This window comes from Triturus cristatus, chromosome 4_1, assembly GCF_964204655.1.
Source record: "Triturus cristatus chromosome 4_1, aTriCri1.1, whole genome shotgun sequence".
NCBI lineage: Eukaryota > Metazoa > Chordata > Amphibia > Caudata > Salamandridae > Triturus > Triturus cristatus.
Genome location: NC_140585.1, coordinates 823,094,393 through 823,120,271, shown reverse-complemented (window position 1 = coordinate 823,120,271; position 25,879 = coordinate 823,094,393). Strand labels below are relative to the sequence as shown.

Below are 25,879 nucleotides of genomic sequence, written 5' to 3'. Positions count from 1 at the left end.
AAAACAATCTGAGGATGGAGAGGATGCCCATGCACACTGTAGTCCAGGGGAGGAGTCACCTATCCCAGGATACTTCGAAGACTCTTCCAGGACAACAACGTGCAAACATCCGGACCCAACACTAGGCGGCGATCTATGCACAGATATGAATTCCGCAGCCCACATGCCTCGAACTGAAAGATTTGCAAGATCAGGACCACTGCATGCGCTTAAATGTTGTTTGAGTTTCAGTGCTGTTGTATAGTCCAGATAACATCTGAGGCCGCCTCTCGAATCACGGTCGAGATCCACTCAGCAAAAACCGTGCAACATTGACATTCTTGGAGATGAAGATTAGTGAAGGTGGCGAGTGACTTTAAAGATTATAGAGTAAAAAACAATTATCAGGGCATGTATGAGCTGGACTTTATTTAGGTAATCATACATTGTGTCCATATCCATGGCTGCGTCAGAATTGGTAAAAACTGTGTGCAGTAGGATCAGTGCTGTGGAGTCACACATTTGAATACCTGTTGCCACATTAGAATCCATAGGATCAAAGTCGCTTACGGAAGTAGGGCAACAATCTGCTAAGTCACGTGGGGGGGCTGGCGGGGAAGCAGTTTAAGTAAATCTATCATGAAAGTGATTTTATAATGTGTTAAACATTCCACTAGATCCTGCTACCGAGAAGCATGGGGCTGAGCTGATGGACCACGGGCATTAGGAAAATTGAACTCCTGATGGCTGTAACCCCAGGAGAGTTAATGTGATGCATACAATGTGCAGGTGGCAAGAACATGAAGAATTTTATATTTTGCTCAATACACATCATTCAAGACCATGCACCCTATAGGCGTCTGTGAGGCATCTCTGAGTAACTCTGCATTCGATTCTGGTCTGTAGGGGACTCTGGTGCTTCATAGTACTATAGCCACTTCTCTTATCTGGCTTACGCTACTTTTGACAACTGTCTATCCTAGACTTCTTATGGGCTGAGGCCTCCCCTCTTTACCATGCAAGCTGGTAGGAGGTTCCAGTACTGTTAACACAGAAGCACAGACCTTCAGTACAGGATGAACACATTCTACTGCATGAAGACTGGAAGAATTCAGGATGGGTCTGTCTGGGACAACAAAGACCTTAGATAACTGATTCAGGCTCTACAAGCATTGGGGACATGATTAATTTCCCACTGAAACATTCTTTGTATTAGGTCTAGAATGGATCTGAAGGAACTGCCTTGTGCTGGGCTGATCCTTACACTTTGAGATCACACTACGCAGAGATGCCACTAGCACTGATAATTCTTGAGACTCCAGAGACTTCTCTGATTTGATATACAAATCCAGGAAGAAGACAGCAAGCAGTCCATGAAAACACGTATTTACTACCACTTTGCATTTAAAAAAAGGAATCTCCGAGTTTCCAATGATGTGAATTTCTAATATGTGCGCCTGAGATGCTCATGACAGTGCAGAGTACACAAAAAGTTAAAATTTGCTTCAGAGAAGTAGGATTTGAATCTTTGAATCCTATGTTGTGTAGTACTCAAGAAAGCCCTTGAAAAAAAGTAAGTTAACAGAAGAAAAATATTTCCAAGCTTCCTAGCTGCATCATACCCCACAAGTGCAGAAACATAACAGATGGAGGGTGAGCCAGAAGAAGCTAGGAGGGATGAAATGGAGCACAAAAATTCCACACCAGAACATTTATGGTTTTATTTTCGCTAGGCAAAGAATACTGTTGTACCATGTCGGCCTGTATGGTCATCTCCAAGTGTAAATGACTGGAGAAATGGCATGTAAGAGTACCTTTTGGGGACAAACTGCTACAAGCTAACATTCTGTGTTCATCTGTGGTACCGATGGGTCTCTTACCCAACAAATTTTGGAGCATTGTTAATGGAGTAGCATCCTTTGAGACTGTTTCCCAAGTATGTCAAAGAACATTCCAAGGAGCAGTTATTGTTTCAATATCCCCTTGCTTGAATATCAGGCCTTTCAACACTTCTGCTACTTTCACCCTGAGGCGAGAAAATGGCACAATAAAAATGCAGAGTGTGATCTCCAACAGAAATTTTAACAGGTTTGCTATCAACAGGTGAGGAGATTATATACCAGGAGTATACATTTTTCAATGCATAAAGTTAAGCTTTTGTGTGCCTGCTGCTGCCTTTATAACCTGTAGCTTTTGAATAAGAAATGATTTTTCATTAAATAAGGAGAACCCCAAAGTGTAGAATGTTCCTTATACCATCACCACACAGTGTTTGAAGCTATGTTCGTCATGCTGGAGATATGGATATCCCACGACCTAATATTCACCTGACATTCTACTCTTTGGTAGATGGCTTCTTCCTTGGATCAGTTTTGCCTCATTTCAGTTTTATCATGTAATAAATCCAGTGAAACTGTCAATAACATGCCCATTCAAGAGCACTCATCCAAATGTTAGTTACGTTGTAGAATTAAAAAGTAGGGAGAAAACTGATTGGGATTGTCTTTTGGAGAAATTATTTAAATCTACATCTAGGAGAGAAGAAAGTTTATAATGTAAACAAAGTCAAATATATTTTTGAATTATTATAGCTGGAGGCATTTACAGCCACCTATTACGAGTTCTTTGGGAAATTTGTTGAGACAAGGAATAAACTGAAATTGCTAATATGATGAAAAGTTGAGGATTTAATTAAAGGTCAATATTTAGTTTGTCTTACATAAATTGAACTGTCTTGTTAGGTTTCAGAAACAAAGTTGCACAGGCGAAAGGTAAGCAAGGAAATCTCAACATGGAAATACAAAAAGGAAGCAAGGACAGCTTTGAGGTTATGTACTTCAAGTTTCACTACCACTTCCTGTCTCACAGGACGTCCTCCCAGAGAGGGTGTACTGTTGTATTTCACAGGATAATATAATGCAACTTTCACTTGAAGTGCTTGTGTATTGAGTAGATCCGCTGCGTGCTCTCTTCATTTTCCGTTTTGATTAGTACTTCAGTTGTAGGGGCCAAGATACTCAAAGAATCATGGTCCTGCAGTTCTCAGAGCCTTTCCCCAAACCCTTCTTCCTGCAGTGGGCAGAGACCTCAACATCCACCTACATGGACCTACGGTCCGCATATGTAACTTACAGCCAAAAAAGAATCCATAATATCATCTGAGCACCACTCCCTCTGAAGTTCTGGGAATTTGTTGTGAGTCTCAATCATAAACAGACCAGGCATTTTACTAAATTTATACCAATTAGTATCAATATGATATGATAGATGGTGAGGAGGATGTGGAGGAGTACCAGCATGCCTGGGCACCAAATGACGCATGAAACAAGGATCCTACAAGAGCGGATGCAGGAAAGTCTCTGAGAGTAAGTAATGTTGCAGAAGAATTGTTGTCAATTTCAAAAAACGTCTACTGTACTATCATTTCAAACAACTATAAACAACAGCAGCGGCAGCTGCTACCAACAGTGGGGCTGGTGGGGAAATAGGTTAAATAAATCACTTATCTCCCGGCCGGCCGGCTGTCCGCCACCTCTCCTTCGTCCTCTTCCTGGCTTCTTGGGGAGACAGGAAGTACCAGGGCTCCCAGTCTCCCTGCAAATAATCACAATGCTGCAATGCAGCATTGTGATTGGTCTGAGCGCAGTGACACAGCGCTCAGCCAGGGGCTGGGGGGTAGGCATGTTCTCCACGCAGGCTGTAATGTAGCCTGTATGGAGAACACAATATGTGCGCATGACTGTTTTGGGTGGCCAGAGAGGGCCAGCCAAGCAGTCACATAGGGCAGGCAAACAACTCCTCCCCCTACTTTGAGAGCAACCTTGCCCTACAAAGACGCCGCAACGGGGAAAACTAAAATGATGATAACCCTGGGTTATCATTTTATTTTTCCTTTTTTTTCACTGCAAAAAGCAGCGGGGCAACGCTCCTCCGCCTTAGTGGGGGAGCCACCACTGAACATCAGCACTTTTTTCACAAATTTTAATAAAACAAACGAATTCTGGAGAAAAAAAAATAGTATTTAAAAATGTATTTTGGAAAAACTGCATTTCTACATTGATAAATTATTGGTATTGCCTATATGCCTTACCGTGCATGGAATGTTTAGGACCAGAGAGCAGTTTTACGAGGGCCCAAAAGGCATCTTCTTCGTTTAAGTACATGAGGAGCAAAGCAGTGATTTGACTCATTCCTTGGCAGTAGCCAACTTCCTAAAAAGCAATAGTAGGGCAATTGCAATTTAATTTTCAAACATTTAGTTATTTCAGATTTTTATAAAGTGCAACACTGATGGGCGTGTGTCAGCTTACTGTACATCAGAACAACGATGAAGCGATGCCAATCCCTTATAAAGGACTAGCAAGAACATGTAAGTACATTGTCAAAATAAAAGCAGATAAATAATTTAACAGCAGTCTCTGCAAATAAAATGTAGTGAAAACCATCAGACAGTAACTTGTCAAGAGAATGTTGTAAGTCAGCAGCAGGGAAAGTAACAAAGAACCATCAATTTGAAGATAGTGAAACAAGAAGAGGGGGACCTCATACAGGGGAAAAGGGTGGTTGAAATTAGTGGTGACATGTGTCTGAGAGTAGTGCAAAGGTGACTAGATCGAGTTTACACAGCACGGGGGACAGAATGAGAAGGCTCAAGATTAGGATGGAGGCGGAGAGGGGAAAAGTACAAAAAAGAGATGGAAAGGTTAGTTTAAGGTAGGTGAAAGTGACTAGACCAAATGTAATTTTAAAAGTTGGGTTGTTTAGTCTTCTGTAGAACTGGAGGTCTTCTGAGCATCTTAGGCCAAAAGGTAGCGAATTCCAAATGGACAAGGCCGCTCAGAAGCATAGAGACTTTGTTTCTAAACTGGTCATACTTTCTAAAGTTCTTATTACACTGCACAGATTTGAAAACAGATCCAAGACACTAAGTGCTGGGTGTGAATAGCCTTAAAAGTGATGCACAGCAACTTGAATTGTATTCTTCCTTCTATAGGAAGCCATTGAATGTAGAATTGCTTTCATGTGCACTGGGAACGCCAGAGAGAATGATGTTCCAAATGTCCAAGATAGAGATGACAGCAGACTTTACAACAGTGTGCATCTCTTTGGAGGTAGGAGAGGTTAAAGTTATTTTCTTAAGCACGCAGAGGCCATAGCAACTATAGCAGTGTGTGCAATTGGTTTGTTCATGAAAGATGAGTACTGATGCAGAGTCACAATGATTTAGCTTCTTCAACTGGGCAGAAAGGAAGCCATTAATGCAACACTAAGATAGCCATTTAATGTTATATTAGGGTTTGTGAGAACTCTTGATGAGGGCTGCTTTGGTTTTCTCTAGATTAAGCTTAAAGAAGTTTATTCACATCCATTTTTGAAGATAAGTTAAACATTTTTATGGTGCAAACGTCCTGTGGCCCTAATATAACGTTTTTCATAATGGTAAGAAACTATGTAGTGGGTTTCCAGCACAAGGTGAGATTTATCTTTTTTACAAGAATAGAACATCTATAGGCTTGATAGAATGTATTTTGGGTTTTTTTCATAACAAATTGTATTCATTTTTAAGGGTACATGATGGGTGATGCCCAAAGCATACATTGCAAATAATGAGCGATATAGAATGTACCACGTTTTAGAAAACAATAACAAATTAGCCTGTTGAACGTCAGGCCTATCAACTGATGGGAAGCACTGAACCTCACTGATTACCCGCAACCGGATAGGCATACGTGTGTGTGTATCTGCATTCAAGGTTACCGGTCTGTGACGTACTGATGAATCATATATGTGACAAGGGGCGTTATGAAGGATCACGGTGTGGCACAGGTGGTAGGTCAATGCCTAGATATGTTGCCCAGCCAGACCAAATCTTCCTATGCTTGTTTGAGGAGCCCCGTGCCTGGAAGACGCAATCTCGGCACCCATGCATCTGTCCATAGCTTTTTTCCATCCTCCCATACTTGGTGGAGAAGCCGCCTTCCACAGTTGGGCTATATCCCTATTGGCCAGAGTTAGGCCCAGGAACAGCAGATGTTGTTTATAGCAGTTTCCGCCTATCTCTTCTGTACTATGGAGCAACAGCAGTCTGGGATCGCACAGAATGGTCCTGGCCAGGACATGACCCAGGCAGGACGTGATTTTCCACCAAAATTGTTGTAGCGCCTCACAGCTCCAGACCATATGTAGGAATGTGCCTTTGGCACCCCTGCAGAGAAGACATGGGGGGGGATGGATGACACCCATTTTCCACAGACGGGATTGAGTATAGTAAGCACGATAAAGATATTAAAACTGAATAAGGCGGTATCGTGAAAAAAACATCGAGTTCCGAGGACTAGCCAGGACCTTGGTCCAATCGTCATTGGTCATGGTCGGGTAGGTCAGTCTCCCAGGCAGATCTGGTCTAATGTAGTGTATTTCGTGTGTGGGTGGTCAGGGTCTGATAGATTTCTCTGATCTTGTGTGCCCCCAAGTCCCCCATTAATAGCCAGCCCTCTAGGGCATGGAACTCAGGTAGTACCTTTAATTGACAAATTTTGGGGGTTAGGGTGTGTCGTAATTGTATATATCGATAGAACTGTGATTTATGTAATTGGAACTCTATTTGTAATTGTTGAAAGGATTTAAGGGTGCAACCTTGTATATTGTCACCTAATGTGGAGATTCCTAGGAGGTCGCAGTGATGAAAGCCCGCAAGTACGGAGACCGGAGGCAAGTATGTGCCCTGCCATAGGGGGGTCGTTTGAGTCAAGCATATAGTGCCATAATTGTATAACTGTCTTGCTAGCTGGGGGAGGATATCTAAACTTATCTGACTATAGAGGAATTTCTATACGGGGGTGCCCTCCATTGCCAGCCGCTCTACAGCATAGGCCGGGTCCGACTGAGAGCCGTACCACCACTCATTGATGACTAGGAGATAGGACACGGCATAATATGCATATATATCAGACGCTTCGATGCCTCTGCAGTAGGTCGATTGTGTGCAGGTATTCAATGCCACTCGAATCGCACCTCCCTGCCATAGGAACTTATTAAAGATTGCGTTCAGCTGGGTGAACCATGAGCGGGGGATGGTATATGGGAAGTTCTGTAGCCGATACTATACTCTAGCAGAGAAACCATTTTAAAGATGGCTGATCAACCATACAGTGATAGAGGCAGCTGTGACCATATGGAATTTATTTTTTATATAAATCTTTTTATTGCAAACATCACAACAAGCAGTTACATCAGTAATACAATTGATACAGGTAAAATTCGACCAATGAGTATACATTTGACATTATACACATGGAGAGGAAACCACAGAGGAGATAGGTGACCGTCCCACTTGTCTAGAGCCACACTTACAGCCCTCTGTATGCCTGCCACTGTCCCCATATTTTCCCCCATTTCTTTGGGCTTCCTCTTCTTTCATATATTGTTCGTTCTGCTAGCCAGCGCCAGTTCATATCAGTTTGCCAGTCCACTACCTTTGGCAATGCCCGGGCCTCCCAACACCTTGCCATGTTGTGTTTTGCAACTACCGCCGCTAGTGCTAACCATATTTTGGTGTACCTAGGCCAATGCTCCTCCCCGGCAATCATTAACAGGACCCATTGCCGAGTCAGAGGGACCTCGAATGCGGTTACCTGCGCCATGACCCTCTTGATTTCACCCCAATATTTCAGTGTCTTCGAACATTCCCATTGTTTTTGATTCTTTAACAATTATTGTAGTACACGCTAAATTCCATTGTGAAGTACAATAGTATCACAGAGTAATAAGAATAGATTTTCTGACATTCATTCATTAAACAAAATTGAGATTTCAGTCTGAACTTCTAGAATTATAACATTTCAGAAACTGTAACCAACATTCTATACATACAATTGAAAATGCAGAGCTATGGAAATACAACTCAGATAAAAGCTAGTTTGTCCAACTTCCAGGCTGCCAAAGCATGGTTGCCATAAATATGCAATTCTGATGGCTCAGGGACAGCGGATTTCCACGTTTCACTTAGTAGCAGTTTTCTCAACAAGCTCTAGAAGAAAATTCTGAACACACCTGAAACTTATTTTATTGCTGCCAAATAATATTCACCTATCAAGACAAATACAATCAGAAAATAGAAGTAGCAAACGGAAGCGATGACCGCTCCGATTCCTATATTTCCTAAGTAGAATCTGACCGTAGGGGCAGGAGTTAGGGGATAATAGACTGTCCAGATGCCTGAAAGTGTGCTCACATGCCTATTTCAAAGGCAAAACTCCTCCTCTCAGTGTTTTCCCCAGTCCTACCAATGGGGTCATTTTAAGTTTGGGATGAGGGCCTTCAACCCCACTGAAAATTCCTGCCTGCGAGACAAGGCCAACAAATTAATCGCCTGGCTCGAAAAGGAGGACCGGAGTGGTAATTGGGTTTCCAAAATGAGGACTGGGGCCGGCTCGGTGGGGGGGAGGGGGCACGGGCACAGACTTAGCAGAGGTCTTTGCTGAGTATTACGAGGTCATATATCAATCACGCACCACGCAGGGGGAGTCAGAGTCCTACGAGCTACTCAAAGACATGGCTCTGCCAACGCTTGAGAAGGAGGATAGAGTGACGCTCGACTTGGACTTTACCATAGAGGAAGTAGAAAATGCCATACGTGATTCGCAGTCCGGGAAGGCGGCAGGACCAAATGGACTACACAAAGAGATGTACAAGTGCTCAAAGAGCAAATTAGCTCCGCACATGCTCAATATGTTTCTTGGTGCACGGGACAAGGGTCAACTCCCAGAGGATCTGAGGATGGCAACTATTGTTGTCATCCTGAAGAAAGGTAAACCACATGACCTCTGTGGTTCATACAGACCTATCTCCCTCTTGAATTTTGAGGCCAAAGTATTGGCCAAGGTCATTGCAACCCGCCTGAGCACGGTTGTCCAGTCCCTCATTCACCCAGATCAATCCGGCTTTATGCCGCATATGAGTACCAGGCTTAATCTGCGACGCCTCTACGGTCTCATGCAGATGACCCAAGGCAATCAGGATGTGCCTGCCGTTCTATCGCTTGACGCCAAGATGGCGTTTGACTGCATTGAGAGGACTTATCTGTTCGCTGTACTGGATAAAATCTAGATGGGTTCGAAGCTACAGCAGTGGATTCGCCTATTATACACAACCCCAATGGCACGAGTTCGAGTCAATGGGATTATATCCCGAGCCTTTAGGCTCCATCGGGGCACGCGGCAGGGCTTCCCGTTTTCTCTGATGCTGTTTGCATTAGCATTGGAACCGTTAGCAGTCTTGATTCGGGGGGATTCACTGGTCAGAGGAATTGATCTCGGTGGAGTGTATATCCCTATATGCTAACTATATTCTACTGTACGCCCATCCCCCACGCCAAACGTTCCACCGCTTATTCATATCAACCGATCATTAGGAACATATTCTGGATATTGTATTAATTGGGACAAGTCTCTAGTGTTCTCGTTGGCAGGGGAGCTCCCTCTCCTAACGTCAGTATGCTCAGAGCTGGTGAGGAAGGAGACGTTTAAATATTTAGGCATTTGGATAACACACTCAGAGCATGAGTTCATGCGATTAAACATACAGGCACAACTAGACCGTCTTCCAGACAATGCTGACCACTGGAGAAGACTCCCTGTCTCCTTGGCAGGCAGAGCAGTTCTCTTTAAAATGATGGCTCTCCCCCGCCTACTGCACGTGGTTCAAAACACACCATTTCGAATCCTGGAGGCATTTTTTCGCTTTGTCGAATCCGAAGAGCGCACGTTGCTCTGGGGGGGGTGGCAGCCCCAGGATAGCGCTCAAGAAACTCTAGAAAGGAGTGTATGATGGGGGCCTAGCTGTCCCTAACATTGGATTATATTACTGGGCCTCCCAGCTTGTCAATATTAACGGATGGTCTTCTCTCCACTTGAGGAACCGGCATATAGAGTGGACCGGCTAGCAATGGGTAGCGGTACCTATCTGATGCCGCTGTATAGCAAACGAAAAGGCAACCCACTCCTTCCGATTCACACCCGCACGGTTATCGATGTATGGCATAATGCGACTAAAATGACGGGGTGGGAGGCTACGGGGTGGGAGGCTAAGCTCACAGAGCAGACCCCTCTAAGGGATGGAGATTGGCTGAGCGAACTGAAACAACTAAAGCGATTCCGACAATGGGGTCTTATTGGGATTGATCGCTTGGGGGATGTTTGGAAGAGATGCAAGAAGCTAGATTTCGACACCTTGAGGGAGGAGTTCCAAATGGGAGGGGGGGGGGGAGGGGAGTTCCAAATGGTGGGGGGGTGGGGAGTTCCTTAGATACCGACAGCTACGGCATGCTCTCCACTGTCACCTGAAGGATGGCACTCCGCTACAGGAGTATTCACCACTGGAGGAAAACCTCCTCCTAGACCCCATGATTGATGAAGCAATATCTCTCACTTATAAGAAGCTTGTGAATAACTCCCCGGACTGTTTGGGTCCTCTACGAGAGGCATGGGAATCGGACGTTGGTCTACTCGAGCATGATGACTGGGCCGAGGCCTTACAGAGCCCTAGAGAAATCGCCATTCGGGCACGCTTTAGGCTTGTCCAGCTTTGTATTCTACTTAGATCCTATGACTCTCGCATGGTCCACGAACGCATGGGTAACTGTGCGACGGATGAGTGTGTTCGAGGATGTGGGGAGTCCGGGTCCTTTTTTCATGTTCTATGGTCCTGCCCCAAAATTCAAGGATACTGGGATGGTATTACGTGCGAGATGACAGAGGTGGTGGGTGAGACTGTCCCACTAAAATCGAGGTGACATATCCTTGGAGTGACGGGTGAGACGACATGGCTGCAATGGGCCAAGACTTGGCTGGCCCTTGAAGGGGGGGTGGCCAAGAGAAACATCGCCCAGGCCTGAGGGGCGGCGACAACCCCCACATTGGAAGACTGGGAGAAGGATATGGATTGGTGTCAGGGTGCGGAGCGGGTGATATACCAGAGCCGGAGCTGCCCACGTAAGGCCGAAAAGATATGGGGGGTGTAGGCGCAATACCGACGTCAGTGGACAGTGCCATAGGGGGTTCTTTAGTAAGAGCTGAGAGGTTCCTATATTCATAGATTGTATGGATAATACCAGCAAGTATGTGCCAAAGACATTCGTCATGTCCTGGGAAGCCTGTGATAATGTTCATCCTGTACTGTTAACATGTAACTGATGATGCTCTGACCCTTGTTTTTCTTTTTCTTTTTCTTTGTCTTAAATGTCCAATAAAAAGAATTAAAAAAAAAAAATAAGAAGGAAATCCCTGCCTGCCTTGCAGGGATCGCTGTGCTGTGAAGGGAGACACTGCTGGTTGCCAAGTTTAAAGTTTCTGTTCATCAAATTGTTTAGTACTAGTATAAAAATAAACTCCCTAAGAGGCCTCAGCTTGCATGGCGCACACTAGTATGGAAAAGTAACTGTAGGAAGGGTGGATAGACTGTCACTGTGAAGTGGCAGCCCATTGGTGGGCTGGCCACCAGATAAAAGGTTTTTAACAGACGTGCCAGCTGAGTTTCTGCTATAAGAAATATAGTGCTACCCCTGACTCCAAGTAGAGCAGCAAACATTTGGAAGAACAGCCAATTCATGGGCGATCCTCCAGCTCCACCAAACTCTATGTACCCCTAAAGTCCCCTTCTGGCAAGGTAATATGCATCCATGCACTGATGCATATGGTTGAAATGACTGATAGGTCAAGTTACTTACCTTTGGTAACGACTTATCTGGTAGAGACAGGATCTAGCTGCAGATTCCTTATCTTAGTATCCTCCCCCGGTGCCAGATTGGATCAGGAAATCTGTCAGTAGTACCTCTGCGCGCTGGTAGAGGACGTCGAGCAACTACACTGCAACGTCGTCCCCGAATGTGATGTCAACAGAGTCCAAGTAAGCCCTCCCCCGACACATGGATGTCAGTTTCTATTGTAACCATTTCCGAGCCAACAACGCAGAGCCACTTTAAGAAATCTGCGGCTAGATCCTGTCTCTACCAGATAAAGCATTGCCGAAGGTAAGTAACTTGTCCATCTGACATTTAGCCTAAGATTCCTTATCTTAGAATCAGATAGCCAAGCAATACCTTTCTTGGAGGAGGGGCTGCGAACTGACCTCACCAAAGATCCCCAAATAGGAGAAGCTGGTCCAAAAGATAGAAAGGGATCAGACTATCTGAAAAATGATAGGTGAAGCAAGATGTGCACCGAAGGACTGATCTCCAAGAAGGACTATGGGAAGCCCGCAGGGAGTAGAAAGCTACAAGGCCATGAGGAATATGGTATAGAACCAGTAAACAGGCAGCCCCAAAAAGGGATGCAACCTATGATCAGGGAATGCAAAGGGACTATGGACAATAATCCATTGCGTCCAAGCTTAAAACAAATGGAAGGAACATTCACAGCATGCTCAACCACGACGAATGCATACAACATATAAAGAGCACCCAACGATTGTCAAGGAAACTATCCTGAGAAAGTTTCTAAAAAAGGGACCTTCAATCACAAAAAGATGTAGAAAGAGAAAAAAGCGAACAATGAATGCTGAAGAGCATTGCTAGAAAGACAAGAACGATAAAAAGAAACTGCTCTTATACAGAGAACCTAGATAGATATATAAGGCATACACCAAAATAATGTAACTGTGACGCTCATTGAAGAGAGGGAAGGAAACAGGCAAGTACAATCTAGAAGGTTGAACCAGGTCACCAAGAAGGGTGTAGGTAAATGCAGCAACATACACCATATAGAAGGCTAGACGACCAAATGTGCAAAACACACACGTATATATATACACGAAGTACCTGAAGTAAAAGACATCTATAAGGGATCAATTCAAGAGAAAGGTATATACATGTATATTAAAAAAACATTGAAATTCCCATAGACACACAAGTCATATGGGATACACAAAAAGTATATTCACTCCTCCAAAGGAAACTCATGTCCTCCACCAGTGAGCTGGAGAGCGAGAAGTGGAGGAACAAGGGACACTTCAAGAATAGAGGTAACCCAGGAAGGACAGAGATAATACATCCTACTGTCGTAAGAGAGGAAGTTACGACAGTAACCGAGGTGGAGACAGAAAACAAAGCTGGGAAACCACAGAACAATGCCTCAGAGAGCAAGAAGTGGAAGACATCGCCCACTACAGGAAAAAAAAGGCCAACTCTCCAATAACCAATGCCACGGACTGAGGAAGGATGACAGCAGGCAGTAGCAGGAGAAGTAAAAAACAAACAGCATGTGGAAAGTCCACTATTAAAGAGAAGAAAAAGAAGACTGCCAGGGGGAAACAAAGGACCGGCTGAATTTAAGGGCGACAGATAGTCGATTATGACAATAACACATTGCCCAATTTATGGAAGCGGGTGAAAATGGTAAGAAACCTGACCAACGCTTCATGAAAACTTCAGGGAAGATAGGATAGAAAGGGAAACCCAGCCGCTGTGAAATAAGGATACCAGATAAGGATCCAAACAATCAAGGGGACTGGTGTTCCAGGTGAAGAGAACTGAAATAACAGCAGACACGACAGCTACCCCACAGATGCGATGGCAGAGATGTATTAAAAAACAAAACCGCAGGAGACAACAGCAGTGACCGTACTGCAAGTCAATGGGTAGAACACCAAAAGGGTAAAAACACAGACAAGAACACCAGACGGAATAAAATAAGCAGCATTAGGGGCACAATTAATGAGAGGGGGGAGGATGCAAGTAAACAGCGCCCAAGCCCAATCGAAATAATATGCCAACAAGATGTCGATACCAGGGAGGGGGAGCCATGGAACCCAGGCCCGAACTAAGAGGAACATAGTATGAGTAGGCATGTGTCTCACAGAGTAAAACAGAAGAAAAAGAAGGTCCACACCACAGAGAGTCGAAGACCAGAATGAAAGATAACCAGGCCAAGAGCGTGCTTACCCGTGGTAACAGTGACGCCCATTTGGAGGGGGCAGAGAAAAGAAGAAATCAAGTGCCTATAAGGGATACTAAGTGCACAGCAGCTTATAAAATGCCTCTAAGGCATACAAAATAAGGTCAAGTCCCCGAAAATGGAGAACAAGGCTACAGTGCATCCGCAAACAGAAAACCTGCCGCAGAGTAAGCATTCGGTAGGAAAAATCATGGGGCAGAAAGAAGCCGTAAGAACTGCCTCCCATGAGACTGCAAAGCAAGAAGTGTTCCAGATGGCTGAAAACTAAACCTGTTATTCACAGCATAATTGAGAAGAAAAGTACGTGCAGAAAGCAGGAACACCACAATGGGGGTAACCATGGTAGGGAGAGAGTACTTCGCCCTATGAAGGCGAACAAGAGTCAAAACTAGGCGAAACAAACTGTCCCCGACAACCTTAGTACAGCAAATAGGTAAGACTCTGCACAGCCATGACTATCTCTGAACCGGCATAAGGTTGAGTCGGCATGTGCGCCAAAAATGGAGGCACATCATAAGGCATGCCAATCAAAGTAGTTTGCACAGCCTCCAAAAACCGGGAAGTACGTAATCATTCGCGCCGACGTAGTCCTATAGAAGAGGCCACAGCCCGACCAACAGAATCGGTGGTAGCCATATCACAGAGGATGCTAAGAGTGGCAGCTTGCTGTCCATCACATAACAGAGGAACAAGTTTCCTCTGAAGGGAGGGCAAGAGGCATTTCACTGAGTCCCACAAGACGTGAGAGAAGGGGGCGACGACACAAGAAGTGTTCAGAGAGCAAAGGCAGCGCTAGAAGAAGAGAAAATACGACTAGTACAAGTGTTATATTTCCTGGCCTCTTTCTCCAGAGGGACAAGAGGGAGAAAATCAATATTTTGGGTGGCCTAAGCAGTCTGAACCACAAAGCTCCTAGTAGAGGGATGTCTAAGGAGACAGGAGGGATCCCCCGGGGACGGGCGATGCCTGTGAGAAATAGAGTGATCCACAGGGGGCCCTGTTTCTGGTCTAGCCAAGCTCCTAGTAGGATATCGAAAAGACAATCACCACAAGGAAGTACACGCTCAATGTCAGACTGGTCAAGATGTAGAACGCCAAGTAAAGGGTGTGTTGACAACTTCACAGAAGGAGTTATAAATACTGTACGACAAAAAATAAATTGAGCATGTCCGCCAGTGCGGAGCTCGCCACCCTAGCCAAACCAGGAGGAAACTTGAGGCTGGAGAAGATTCCAAAAACCACTGGCGTCACAAAAGTCAAGTAACCAGTTAGACTGCATAGGGGGTGGTGCTGTCCCCAAAATGGGATGGGGACACACCACACAGTCTGTAGTGCGTCCACAACCATGGTCCTAAAAAGGAAAAACTAGAGGAAGGGAGTCTGAGATGGTCAGCGCTGCATCCGACAGCGTAACCGTAGCCAGTCCGTGTAGAGAAGGCGCTGTCTCAATGTTGGAAAGAGCGTCAATTAGCATCGATGGCACCACTATGGAGGCCGGCAGACATGAGTCCAACATCAAACTCAACAGACCAGAAGCAAGAGCCGAAGGTGGGAGCCTCGATGGGCTGTGGACTGGCATCGCTAAGGTGTCCGACACAGGAGGCCGACCTGAAGCCAGGGGAGAACCCACATACGGGGTCACAGGGACGAACTCATGCTTTTCCTTGGGGCCCAGGGCACTTCAGTGGGAGGTTATGATCCAAGAATAGAATGAAGAGTTTGAGAATACGGTTTCATCTGGGTCAAAGACACCCCAGCCCCAGGATGGGAAGAAACTGGGCATACCCATGGCCCGACACTTCAATAGAAGAGTGAGGACCAGCGGTAGGCGACAAAGGCGGGTGGCGCCGCAGCTTCGACCGCCGACACCGAGACTTACCTCCGGACAGCAAAGGAGAATGACGCCCACGGGAATGGCTCCTAGCATGGATGCCCGGTCGGTCATTACAGCATGTAGGAGATCAACGACGACGAGAAAACTTTGATGACTGACACATCCACGTTGCAAGGAGCTTCATGCAATGTTCCCTTTGCGCTTTCGGTCGAAGCTGGAGACAGGAGTCACACTCTTCAGAGTCATGGTGCTCACCAAGGCACCACATACAAACAGAGTGAAGGTCCGTGGCAAACATCTGTTATCTACTAGACTCACAAGGCTTGAACCCCGAGGATATTGAAGAAGGGAGAAAAAAGGGCACACTGCTCCATCGATGAAAAAACATCAAGTATGCCAAACAATGGCCAGTGGAGCTGCAGTTTCGATTCACATTGTTAGCGTGGAAAAGAAGGCACTGACGTCAGCGGGTTAAGGGGCAGGGGTTATATGCACTCCGTTGACATCACATTTGGGGGACGACATAGCTACGGAGTCGCTTGACGCCCTCTATCGACGCGCAGAGGTACTACTGAAAAAAATTCTGGATCCAGTCTGGCGACTGGGGAGGAATCGAAGATAAGGAATCTGCAGCTAGATGTCTCTATTAGATAATCTTGATATGCAGAAGGGTGGCTAGATCCAAGTGTTTTCCAGAGCACAGAAACAAACAATAATTTCTGCACAACAATGCTTCTAATGAAACAAGCATACGATTGAGCATAGTCTAGATCAGTTACTGCTGTAGGTACACATTAAATCCACACTTTATTTTTGATCAAGAGCATTTTAACTTACCGTATTGTATAGGGAATATGCAGCTAACACGTGGAATAAAGCTTGCTGCCTAGAGAGAAAAAAAATGTTAAAATATCCCTAAGAATGTCGAGAAATGTGTGTGAATGAATCGAAACAAACTGATCCCTCCAAATGCAGTTCCCAAAAGTCAACAACAAAAATTGTAATACAAAAAAAAAAGCTTATTAATAACCTCATCATGTGGATATAGTTTTCTAGTATCATAAAATAACAAGAGTGCAAAGGATTAATCAGAGTTCTTACTACATTTAAGAGAATGATACATAAAATTAAAAATAAAAGCAGAAAAAAGCCATACGAACAACATTGGTTTCTGCAGTGCTGGACTCAAAAATACTGACTCATAACTTGAATAAAATTATATTTGTTGTCTTCAGCATGCCAGGGAATCGCTTCCAGTAAAACAGAAATTAACTCACCACTAGGGACACGATTTAGAGTTTGGCGGATGGGATTCTCCATCACAAACTGGACGGATATCCTGTCTACCCATAGGATATAATGAACTTATAATACGAGGGACAGAATATCCACCACATTTGTGACAGTGTATCCTGCCTGCAGTAACTAAAACAGAGGCCCTAGGTCTGGGTGGATGTGTCCACCATGCACATGAGAAATTGACCTGCAAGACGCACCACTAGCTCCAAGACCTTCAAAATGGGCCCACACACTTGAAGGTAATGTCTCGACCTTTCCCTATCTAGGGGTGTTTTTTGATGTACGAGTTACTTACCTTCGGTAACGATGTATCTGGTAGAGACGATTCTAGCCGCAGATTCCTTCACGTAGAATTATCCCCAGGAGTGAGACTGGACCCGGAAAACTTTCTTTGCAACAGTATCTCTGCGTGCCGGGGGGCGGTACCACGCGACTCTGCCCTGACGTCGTCCGCGGGCGTGACGTCAGCGAGGTTTCATAAGCCCCACCCCGGCGCGCTGACATCAGTTTCCTTCGGAGAACCTTTCCGCGCCACAACGCGGAGCCATCACAAACAAAACTGTGGAGAGTGTGGGAACTATGAGCAAAAAATCGGTGAAACAGAAAAGAGAGAAACGAAAGGTGAGGAACAACACCAGTTGGAAAAGTGCCAAGCACGAAGATACAAAAAGCAATAGCGGTAAAATCCATGGCAGTGAAGGAGCAGATCACCGCTCTGAGGAACATCTTTGCAAACTAAGGCTACATCCTCCCTGGAGGCAGAAGCATGTGAAAAACGCCATAGCAGAAGATAGAGAGAGACTGCAAGCACAATCCACAACAGCGAAGGGCAACACGCCCGGAACAAAAGAGGAACAGCAATTCACCCCCAGACGATACCACCAAGAAGGGCCGCATCCCCAGAAAGGAGCGAAAAGGCTGAGGTACAAGCAAAAAAAAAAAAAACAACTTCGAGGACTGTAAGGTAATCAGAAACCCCAAGCAAGTAAAACGGAGAAGAGTAAAAGCAGGCCCCAACACTGGAGAAAAACCAGGGTGGAGGGATGCAGAAGCACACATGAACCAACCGACCATGTATCATAAGGGAAGGGGTGGAACAATCCAGCCGAACGAAGTATCCTGTCCGGGCAGAAGCAGACACCCACAGAAGACAAGCCACCCAGGGAGGCGAGTTCAGAAAACCAAACTGAAGGTCCTCGCAGAACGGGGAGGAAGGGCGGGCCGTGAAGGAATCTGCGTCTAGAATCATCTCTACCAGATACATCGTTACCAAAGGTAAGTACCTCGTATATCTGATAGAGACTACTAGCCGTAGATTCCTTAACGTAGAATAGATACCCAAGCCATGCCCAAAGGGGAGGAGGGCCTGCGAGAGAACCTCCCCAGTAGGAAGAAACACAGGGCCCCAGCAGGGGACGTGCCACTGGGACAAGAAGGGCGGCCCAGCACCCACCAAGCAGAAGTAAGCACGAACAAGGCGAAGGGAAAACCAGGAGACCCAAAGCCCATTCAAGGTACAACGGCCCCAAACCCTCGTAGCGACAGACAGCCGCAGAGGAGCACACAGGAGGAAAGAACGACCCCCAACTCCAAGGAGAAGAGGTAGAACCGGAGGCAGAGCCAGCCGTAGGAAAACACACAGCGACAGAGGACAGCTGAACAGGCATCAGCCACAAGGAAGCAGGAACTGCTCCACAGCCAAGGAACGCAGACCTAAGTAGAAAGGCACAGGTGCGCAAAGCCCCAGCAGAACAAGAGGCCGGGGCACAAGGTAGCACAACAAGGGCCACGGCGGTGGAGCAGAACAAGCAGGCATGCACAGCCGGCAGCGGACAGCACCATGGAGCAGAGCACCCAGAACAAGCCAGGCGCAGGCCGAGGGCAGAGGCCAGGAAAACTAAGAACAAGCCCCAAAAGAGGATCGTTCAATAGACACACACCGACCCCACCAGAAGAAGTGGGACCAGCCAGAAGAAAAAAAAGGCGAAGATACGGCGGACGGAGCAAGCCGTCAACCAGAACACAGGAAAGCCAGGAGAAACTCAGCCCCCCCTGGAACACCAGACAGAGGACCAGGCCGAAACACCTGACAGGAAGGCGGAAACGCTACAACACGACACCATAGACAGCATGCCAAACTGCCAAGCGATGTAGTGAACACCGAGAATGACAGAACCCGGAGCAGTGCAAGCTGCACCCGGACAAGACACAAGAGACCACACCAGCGGTATACAATGATGCTAAGAAAGGCAGGGAACCCGAAAAAGGGGCAACCATACCTTCCCAGAGCAGGACAGAGCTATGCAATAGCTACAAGTACCCCACATAGGGTATGATACGTCCCACTAAAACATGGGAACACCTCTAAGGGAAAAACCCGCAGTAGAGGACCAGAACATAAAGGTAGGGTATAATATGTCCCAAGAAGACATGGGAACACCTCTTAGGGAAAAATCCAGCAGCAGAGGACAGAACAAAAAGGACCTGCAGATAGAACCACAGACGGCTTAACAATTAGCCAATCAAAAAACACACCGAAGGCCCAACCTGAGGACACATATGGGTGGACCACAACCAAAGAACCACACAATTCGAAGGGGCTGTACCAGCAGCCAACAGCACAAAAGGGTCAATTTAAGGACCCAAAGCCAAGTTACGGAGGGGGAGGAGGAGGAGGGGGAGGAGGACGGAGCCCCGCAAGGAGGCGCTGAATGGCAGCATCCGCATGGGTGTTAAACAAAAGCACCCCATCAAAAGGTAGGTCAACAAGACGCTCCCTTACATTCTCAGGGAAAACGCTATCCCTCAGCCAGGCATGACGACGGAGAGTTACTGAACTTGCCATTGTGCGGCAGAGAGCATCAGAAACATCCAGGGCCGAACGAAGAATACACGCGGCCAGCTCCCGGCCATCCATCACATGGCGTCGCAGATCAGCATGAACACCTTCCGCAGAGGCACAAGACAGAAGGGACTCCACGGAATCCCACAAGCTAGAAGTAGCCCTGGCCAACACACAAAGCGTGTTGAGCGCTCGCAAAGCAGCACTAGAAGAAGCGAAGAGGTTCCACCCCCAGGTATCTAACCGTCGGGCCTCCCGTGACGGGGGAAACAACACCAAAGGTAAGGAAGGAAAAGCAGTCTGCAGAAGAGGGCCCTGAGTAGAAGGGTGGAAAGAAAGGCAGACTGGGTCGTGCGGAGCAGACGGTGGCAGTGGAGGAGCGACTGTGGCACCGGATCTCCCGTGGCAGGACGCCCCCATGCCCCCAGAAGAGAATTATGGAGCGAAGCTTCGAAGGGAAGATGCAGCTCCAGTCCACCAGAGCCCTGATGGAGAACCTGCAGCAAATGGTCCGTAGGAAATGGGGTGGCAGGGTTGCCCATGTGCAAAATGCCAGCGGTCGTGGAAATGGCCCGGGCAAAGGCCGCACACGCCTGCGTAGGGTGTCGTGGGGGGGAAAGCAATTCCTCCGTGGGCGACGGCTGTAAACTAAGTCAGCCATCCCCGAATCCAGATGGAGGAAGAAAAGGCCAGCCCCTGAATGGTGGAAGATTGACGGACGAGTGGGGGACCTGAGGTGCCTCTGGGGAAGGCCGTGGCGGCAGGGACGGCAAGGAGCCTGTTAAAAATATGCTCGGAACACACAGGAGAGGTTGATCTGATGTTTAATCAAGTATATGAATAAGAAGGCATCAACAGACTCCGTTCATCACGATCCCCAGCTCAAGTCTGAACCTTCCCCCACTAACATTCTATATGACATCTCCATATTCTAGAAATAACATTCCAACTAGATTACAACACATCCCCCCTACTTAGAGAAAATAATAAACACAGTATACAAAGAACATTCCCCAAAACAAAATACAGGAAATAGGAAATAAAAATAAAAGTACAATAAAATGACACTCACATCTGCCAAATTAGCATAATCAGGATCTACCTTCCAAGGAGATACAACTCAGAGTCACAATTACTGTAACTCATAATCACTGAATCTCCTTGGCATGTGTTTCTCTCTTGAAGGACGCACACCAAACGGCATAGCACTCCCACTCTCAGGAATCCCACTACAAGATTCCACACCTTTTTCACAAACACCCCCTTCTACATCATCTCTGCGAGAATTGCCATGATACTTCACCAATCTGGACATGCTCCACATAGCACCAGAATCAACTCTCACTACATTTTTCCTGATGGTCACAATAGTAAAGGGACCAAGGAAAGAAGACTCTCCTTTCAAACAATGTCTAGGATTCTTCACTAACACCTTGTCCCCTACATTCCACTTCCTGCACTTAACCCTCATTCTCAGATCATAATCAGCCTTGTACTTGTGCTGATACTCTAAGACTTTACTATGACAGTCCTCTCTGCTCACCACAGGCCCAGAGGACACAGGCAACCAAAAAGGATTAAGTTTCGATGTAGCTTTTCTGCCCCTCAAGACTTCAAACGGCGAAATCTGAGTGACCGCATTGGGTGTAGTACGATGCGCCCACCACATGTCCCTCAAAACCCCACTGAACGAAACCCTCAAAGACAATGCCCGTTGAGCACAATCTTTCACCATCCTGTTCATCCTCTCAGACAACCCATTAGCCTGTGGAGCATACAATGCTGTCTTCTGATGTACAATACCATGATCCCTGAGAAATTCAACCATCTCATGGGACACAAATTGCACACCATTGTCCGTGACAAGAAACTTTGGAAACCCCTCCAATGAGAAAACATCTTTCAAAAAGTCAATAACCACCTTCGTGGTCACGGAACTCACACACTTGGTAACCACCCACTTAGAAGTATAATCTACCAGCAAAATAACAAAACGTTCATAAGATGGCAGCAATTCAAAAGGGCCCACAATATCCAAACCCAACTTTGACCAGACCACATCCAGAACCAAAACAGGAGACAATGGAGCCTTGCTAACGACATGTGACTTATCACTAATGGCACAGGAAACACATTCTCTTACCACCTCCTCAACCATGCGATCCATCCCTGGCCACCAGTATCGTTCTCTCACTCTAGCCTTCGTAAGACTCCGCCCCAAATGGCCTTCATGGCCCGTGTTAACAATCCTCTCCCTGAACTCAACTGGAGGAATCACCCTCTCACCTCTCATGAGATTACCCCCAGTAAAAGACAAGTCATCCCTAACCTGCCAGTAAGCTCTCATATATGAATCCAAGGTTTTGCAGTCCGGCCAACCCTGAGTCACCCAGACCTTTAGTGACTCCAAGGTTTCATCCTTGTTGACCCCCTCAATCCAAGATTCCAAAGACAAGGATGGCTCAACCACCCAACACACAACATCACTCTCACAACCTCCACTCACTGTGTTGACAGGCAATCTAGAAAGACAATCCGCCGTCTTATTGCTGGAACCTGGTATATATTGTACAACAAAATTGTACTCCTGCAACCCCTCACTCCAACGTTTTATCCTAGGAGTAATATGTTCGCTGTGTCTACAAGAAAAGATCTGCACCAGTGGGCGATGGTCCGTCCTCACCAAAAATGGTATCCCCCACAAATAAAACTTGAAATGCTGAACAGCCCAGAACACACTTAAGGCTTCCCTCTCTATGCATGAATAATTAACCTCCGCATCCCTAAGTGCTCTCGAGGCAAAAGCCACCGTCCTCTGCTCACCATTAACCACTTGGGATAAAACAGCTCCCAACCCCTTAAGACTGGCATCTGTGGTCAAGACCGTTTTATTATTAACATCAAAATGACCGAGAGTGGGCATCTTTCCAATCTCCCCTTTGACAACCTCAAAAGCTTCCTGACACTTCTCCGACCACACAAAGACTGACCCCTTTTTTAACAAAACTCTGATAGGTTCAGTTACACTCGCAAACCCTTTGACAAATTTGGAGTAAAACTCAGCAAGCCCCAGAAACGATCTCACCTGCTCTTTATCTTTTGGCACAGAAGCTTCAACCACACTCCGCGCAAGTTCAAGCTTGGGCTGGATTCCTTCCCCCGATATCAAATGACCAAGATACGTGACAGTGTGAACACCAATACGACACTTTTCTTTCTTCACAGTCAACCCCTTTTCCTTAAGCCTCTCCAAAACCTCCGTCAAAGTCCTATTATGTCCTTCAACATCCTTACCATAAATCAATATATCGTCTTGAAAAAACAATATATTCTTCACCTCACCAAGCACTTTCTTCATAATTCTTTGAAAGCACGCTGCGGCTGACGCCAGCCCAAATGGCATTCTTAAAAACCGATAGGCTCCAAGTGGTGTCACAAACGAGGTGAGGTGCCTCGAGTCTTTATGCAAGGGGATCTGGTGGTATGCAGAGGACAGGTCCAGCACACTAAAAATGCACGCCCCCTTAAGCATACTCAACGACTCGGAAATATTTGGCAAAGGTTGCCTGTCCACCCAGATCCACTCATTCAGGCTTCTCAGGTCCACACACATCCTGACCCCAGCACCACCATCCTTCGAGGCTAAAACAACGGGCGCCAACCACATTGAGGCTTCAATTTCCTCAATAACACCCAGACTCAACAACCTATCAAGTTCAGTCTTGAGAGGTCCCATCATCATGTTGGGTACCCTCCTCACCTTATGAACACAAGGTATAGCTCTGTCCTTAAGAATGATCTGATGTTCAAACCCTTTGAGACAGCCCAGCTTATCGGTAAAGACCTCTGGAAACCTTCTAATACATTCATTACTTAGCTCACTCCCAAACCCACACTTATCCTTATCATCCACCAACATGACTTGGTCTTTGGGATCTTGAGCATTGGGATTAAGCATAATCCCCAAATCCCTTTGATGTCTCCATCCCAACAAGTTATCGCCCCATTCAGCCACATACACCTTCCCCACCGTATCACGTTCCTTGAATCTGATACAAGCTTCAATATATCCTAAAACATTGATTTTAGTACCTCCATAGCTGACTGGATTAATATCCGGGGGGAAAAGCGTGACATTGTCCAGACCTACCACTTCATCCCATTGTTTGTTTCCAATCATTGTGAAAGGTGATCCCGAATCAGCAAGTACTAAGAATTCATAACTATCCACCAGGATCTTGCATTCCGGCATGGAAAGTTTTCCAGCTTCCACTCCACCACTCTCCTCATCAACATTTAAGATTACAGTACGCACCACCTCAGTTTTCTTCTCCCCTACCCTGGTAGACTTGCATACACGAGCATAGTGACCCTTGACCCCACATTTCATGCAAATGGAGTCCTTTGCATAACAATGAGGATAGTTGGAAAAGTGATTCGTACTTCCACATCTATAACACTTTATCTTGGGTATCTCTCTATTACCCTTTTCCCCATCACTCTTTGTGACATGAGAACTTGAACGATCATCACTGTCTTGTTTTGAAGGAAAATTCTTTAGGGCCCCACCAGCAGTCTTTGTATCCTTGTGGGAAGTCTTATACTTCTCAGACAATTTAATCTTAGCTATATTTTCAGAATCTAACAAACTTTCTTCCTCCGTTAAGGCATGAACATCACTCGTATTCACTTTCTTCCCTTCACCCCTCACATTCATCCCTTTTACCCAAGAGGTAGTATTCTCCATCCCTTCAACTATTGAAACAGCCTCCACCAAAGTTGGATTCTTTGACAATAACTTCTCTTGTACACGTGTGCTATTCGTGCACCTCACAAGCTGGTCCCTAACTAAAGAATCAGAAAGGTCACCGAACTCGCAAGTTCTGGCCAAGGTTTTAAGAGAGGCTACATAGCTCTTGACACGTTCATTACTGCCTTGAGTCCTGGTAAAGAATTTATGTCTTTCAAGTACCACGTTTATACGTGGACCAAAGTACCCTTCCAGCATTCCCATGGACATTTCATATACATCACTAGCTTCACCCTCCGCTGATCCTACTGGAATGAGATCAATACTATCATAAATGTTACGCCCCTCAACTCCTAAATTATGCAATAATATGGCTTGTTTTCTAACTGCTGAAAACTTTTCACCTCCTATTGCAACAATATATGAGTCAAATAAATTCCTCCATCTCTTCCAGGGTAAAATAGGATCTCCTTTTTCTGATAAAAATGCCGGTGGTTGGGACATGCTGGTTGGAGTAGCCATTATTAACTGAATTTAGATTAAACAATTAAATAATGTAAACAACCTGAAAACAAGTCTTGAATGAAACTATGTAAAATAATAAACTACCACAAGAAAGGTAGTCACCGCTGTCCAAAAGTCTTGAATAAAACTTATATATAAAATAAAAAAATGAACACAAGAAAAGTAGTCACCGCTGTCCAAAAGATTCCATTAATCCATTTCAAATATGAGTTGTAAACAAACTCACAGTCAAATCGACGATTTTCCGGTAGTTTATAACACCTCTGGTTCAGTCTCTGTATTTCATTCCTGCTATGACACTAGAAGAAGAGATGCCGTGAATCGACGACTTCCCGGTTGTTTATAACGCTTCTGCTTCAGTGTCTGTTTCATTCCATTTCTACTTCCGTATGAATAAAGACACAAAAACAAAAAAAAAATGGCTGACACGCTGACACGTAAGCGTAAAAACGTAATGCGTGTCCTTTGCGTGATGACAGAAACCGTAGAAGAACTGCGTGACGAACGATGAGTCTCGGCGCTCGTGAATGAATCGTCGCGAGTGAACTGTCGCGAGCGAAGAATGCCACAGTGTTTTTAAAAATGGCAAAACTTACAACGGCAAATGTAAGTACGCAGTCACACTTTTCCTTCTCGTTTTTTCTTTAAAAAAAAACACATTCGAGTGAGAACAGCACTCACCAAAGTCTGAAGATGTGAAA

The 25,879-nt window shown here is 45.7% G+C and overlaps 1 protein-coding gene across 3 annotated transcripts in view; it reads right to left on the bottom strand.

Annotated features, from left to right (window-relative positions):
• The window catches only part of USP6NL (USP6 N-terminal like), a 1,094,021-nt gene that overhangs the window by 181,490 nt on the left and 886,652 nt on the right, over positions 1–25,879 (bottom strand). For all 3 annotated transcript variants that reach the window (XR_014981357.1, XM_085653483.1, XM_085653482.1), the window contains exons 8-9: positions 16,600–16,648; positions 4,070–4,190 (exon numbers count right to left, since the gene is read on the bottom strand). Coding sequence is in view for 2 of the 3 variants with exons in the window: in XM_085653483.1 (XP_085509609.1) it covers positions 4,070–4,190; positions 16,600–16,648 (170 nt within the window). In the remaining variant the exon portion in view is untranslated. The remainder of the gene's footprint in view (positions 1–4,069; positions 4,191–16,599; positions 16,649–25,879) is intronic.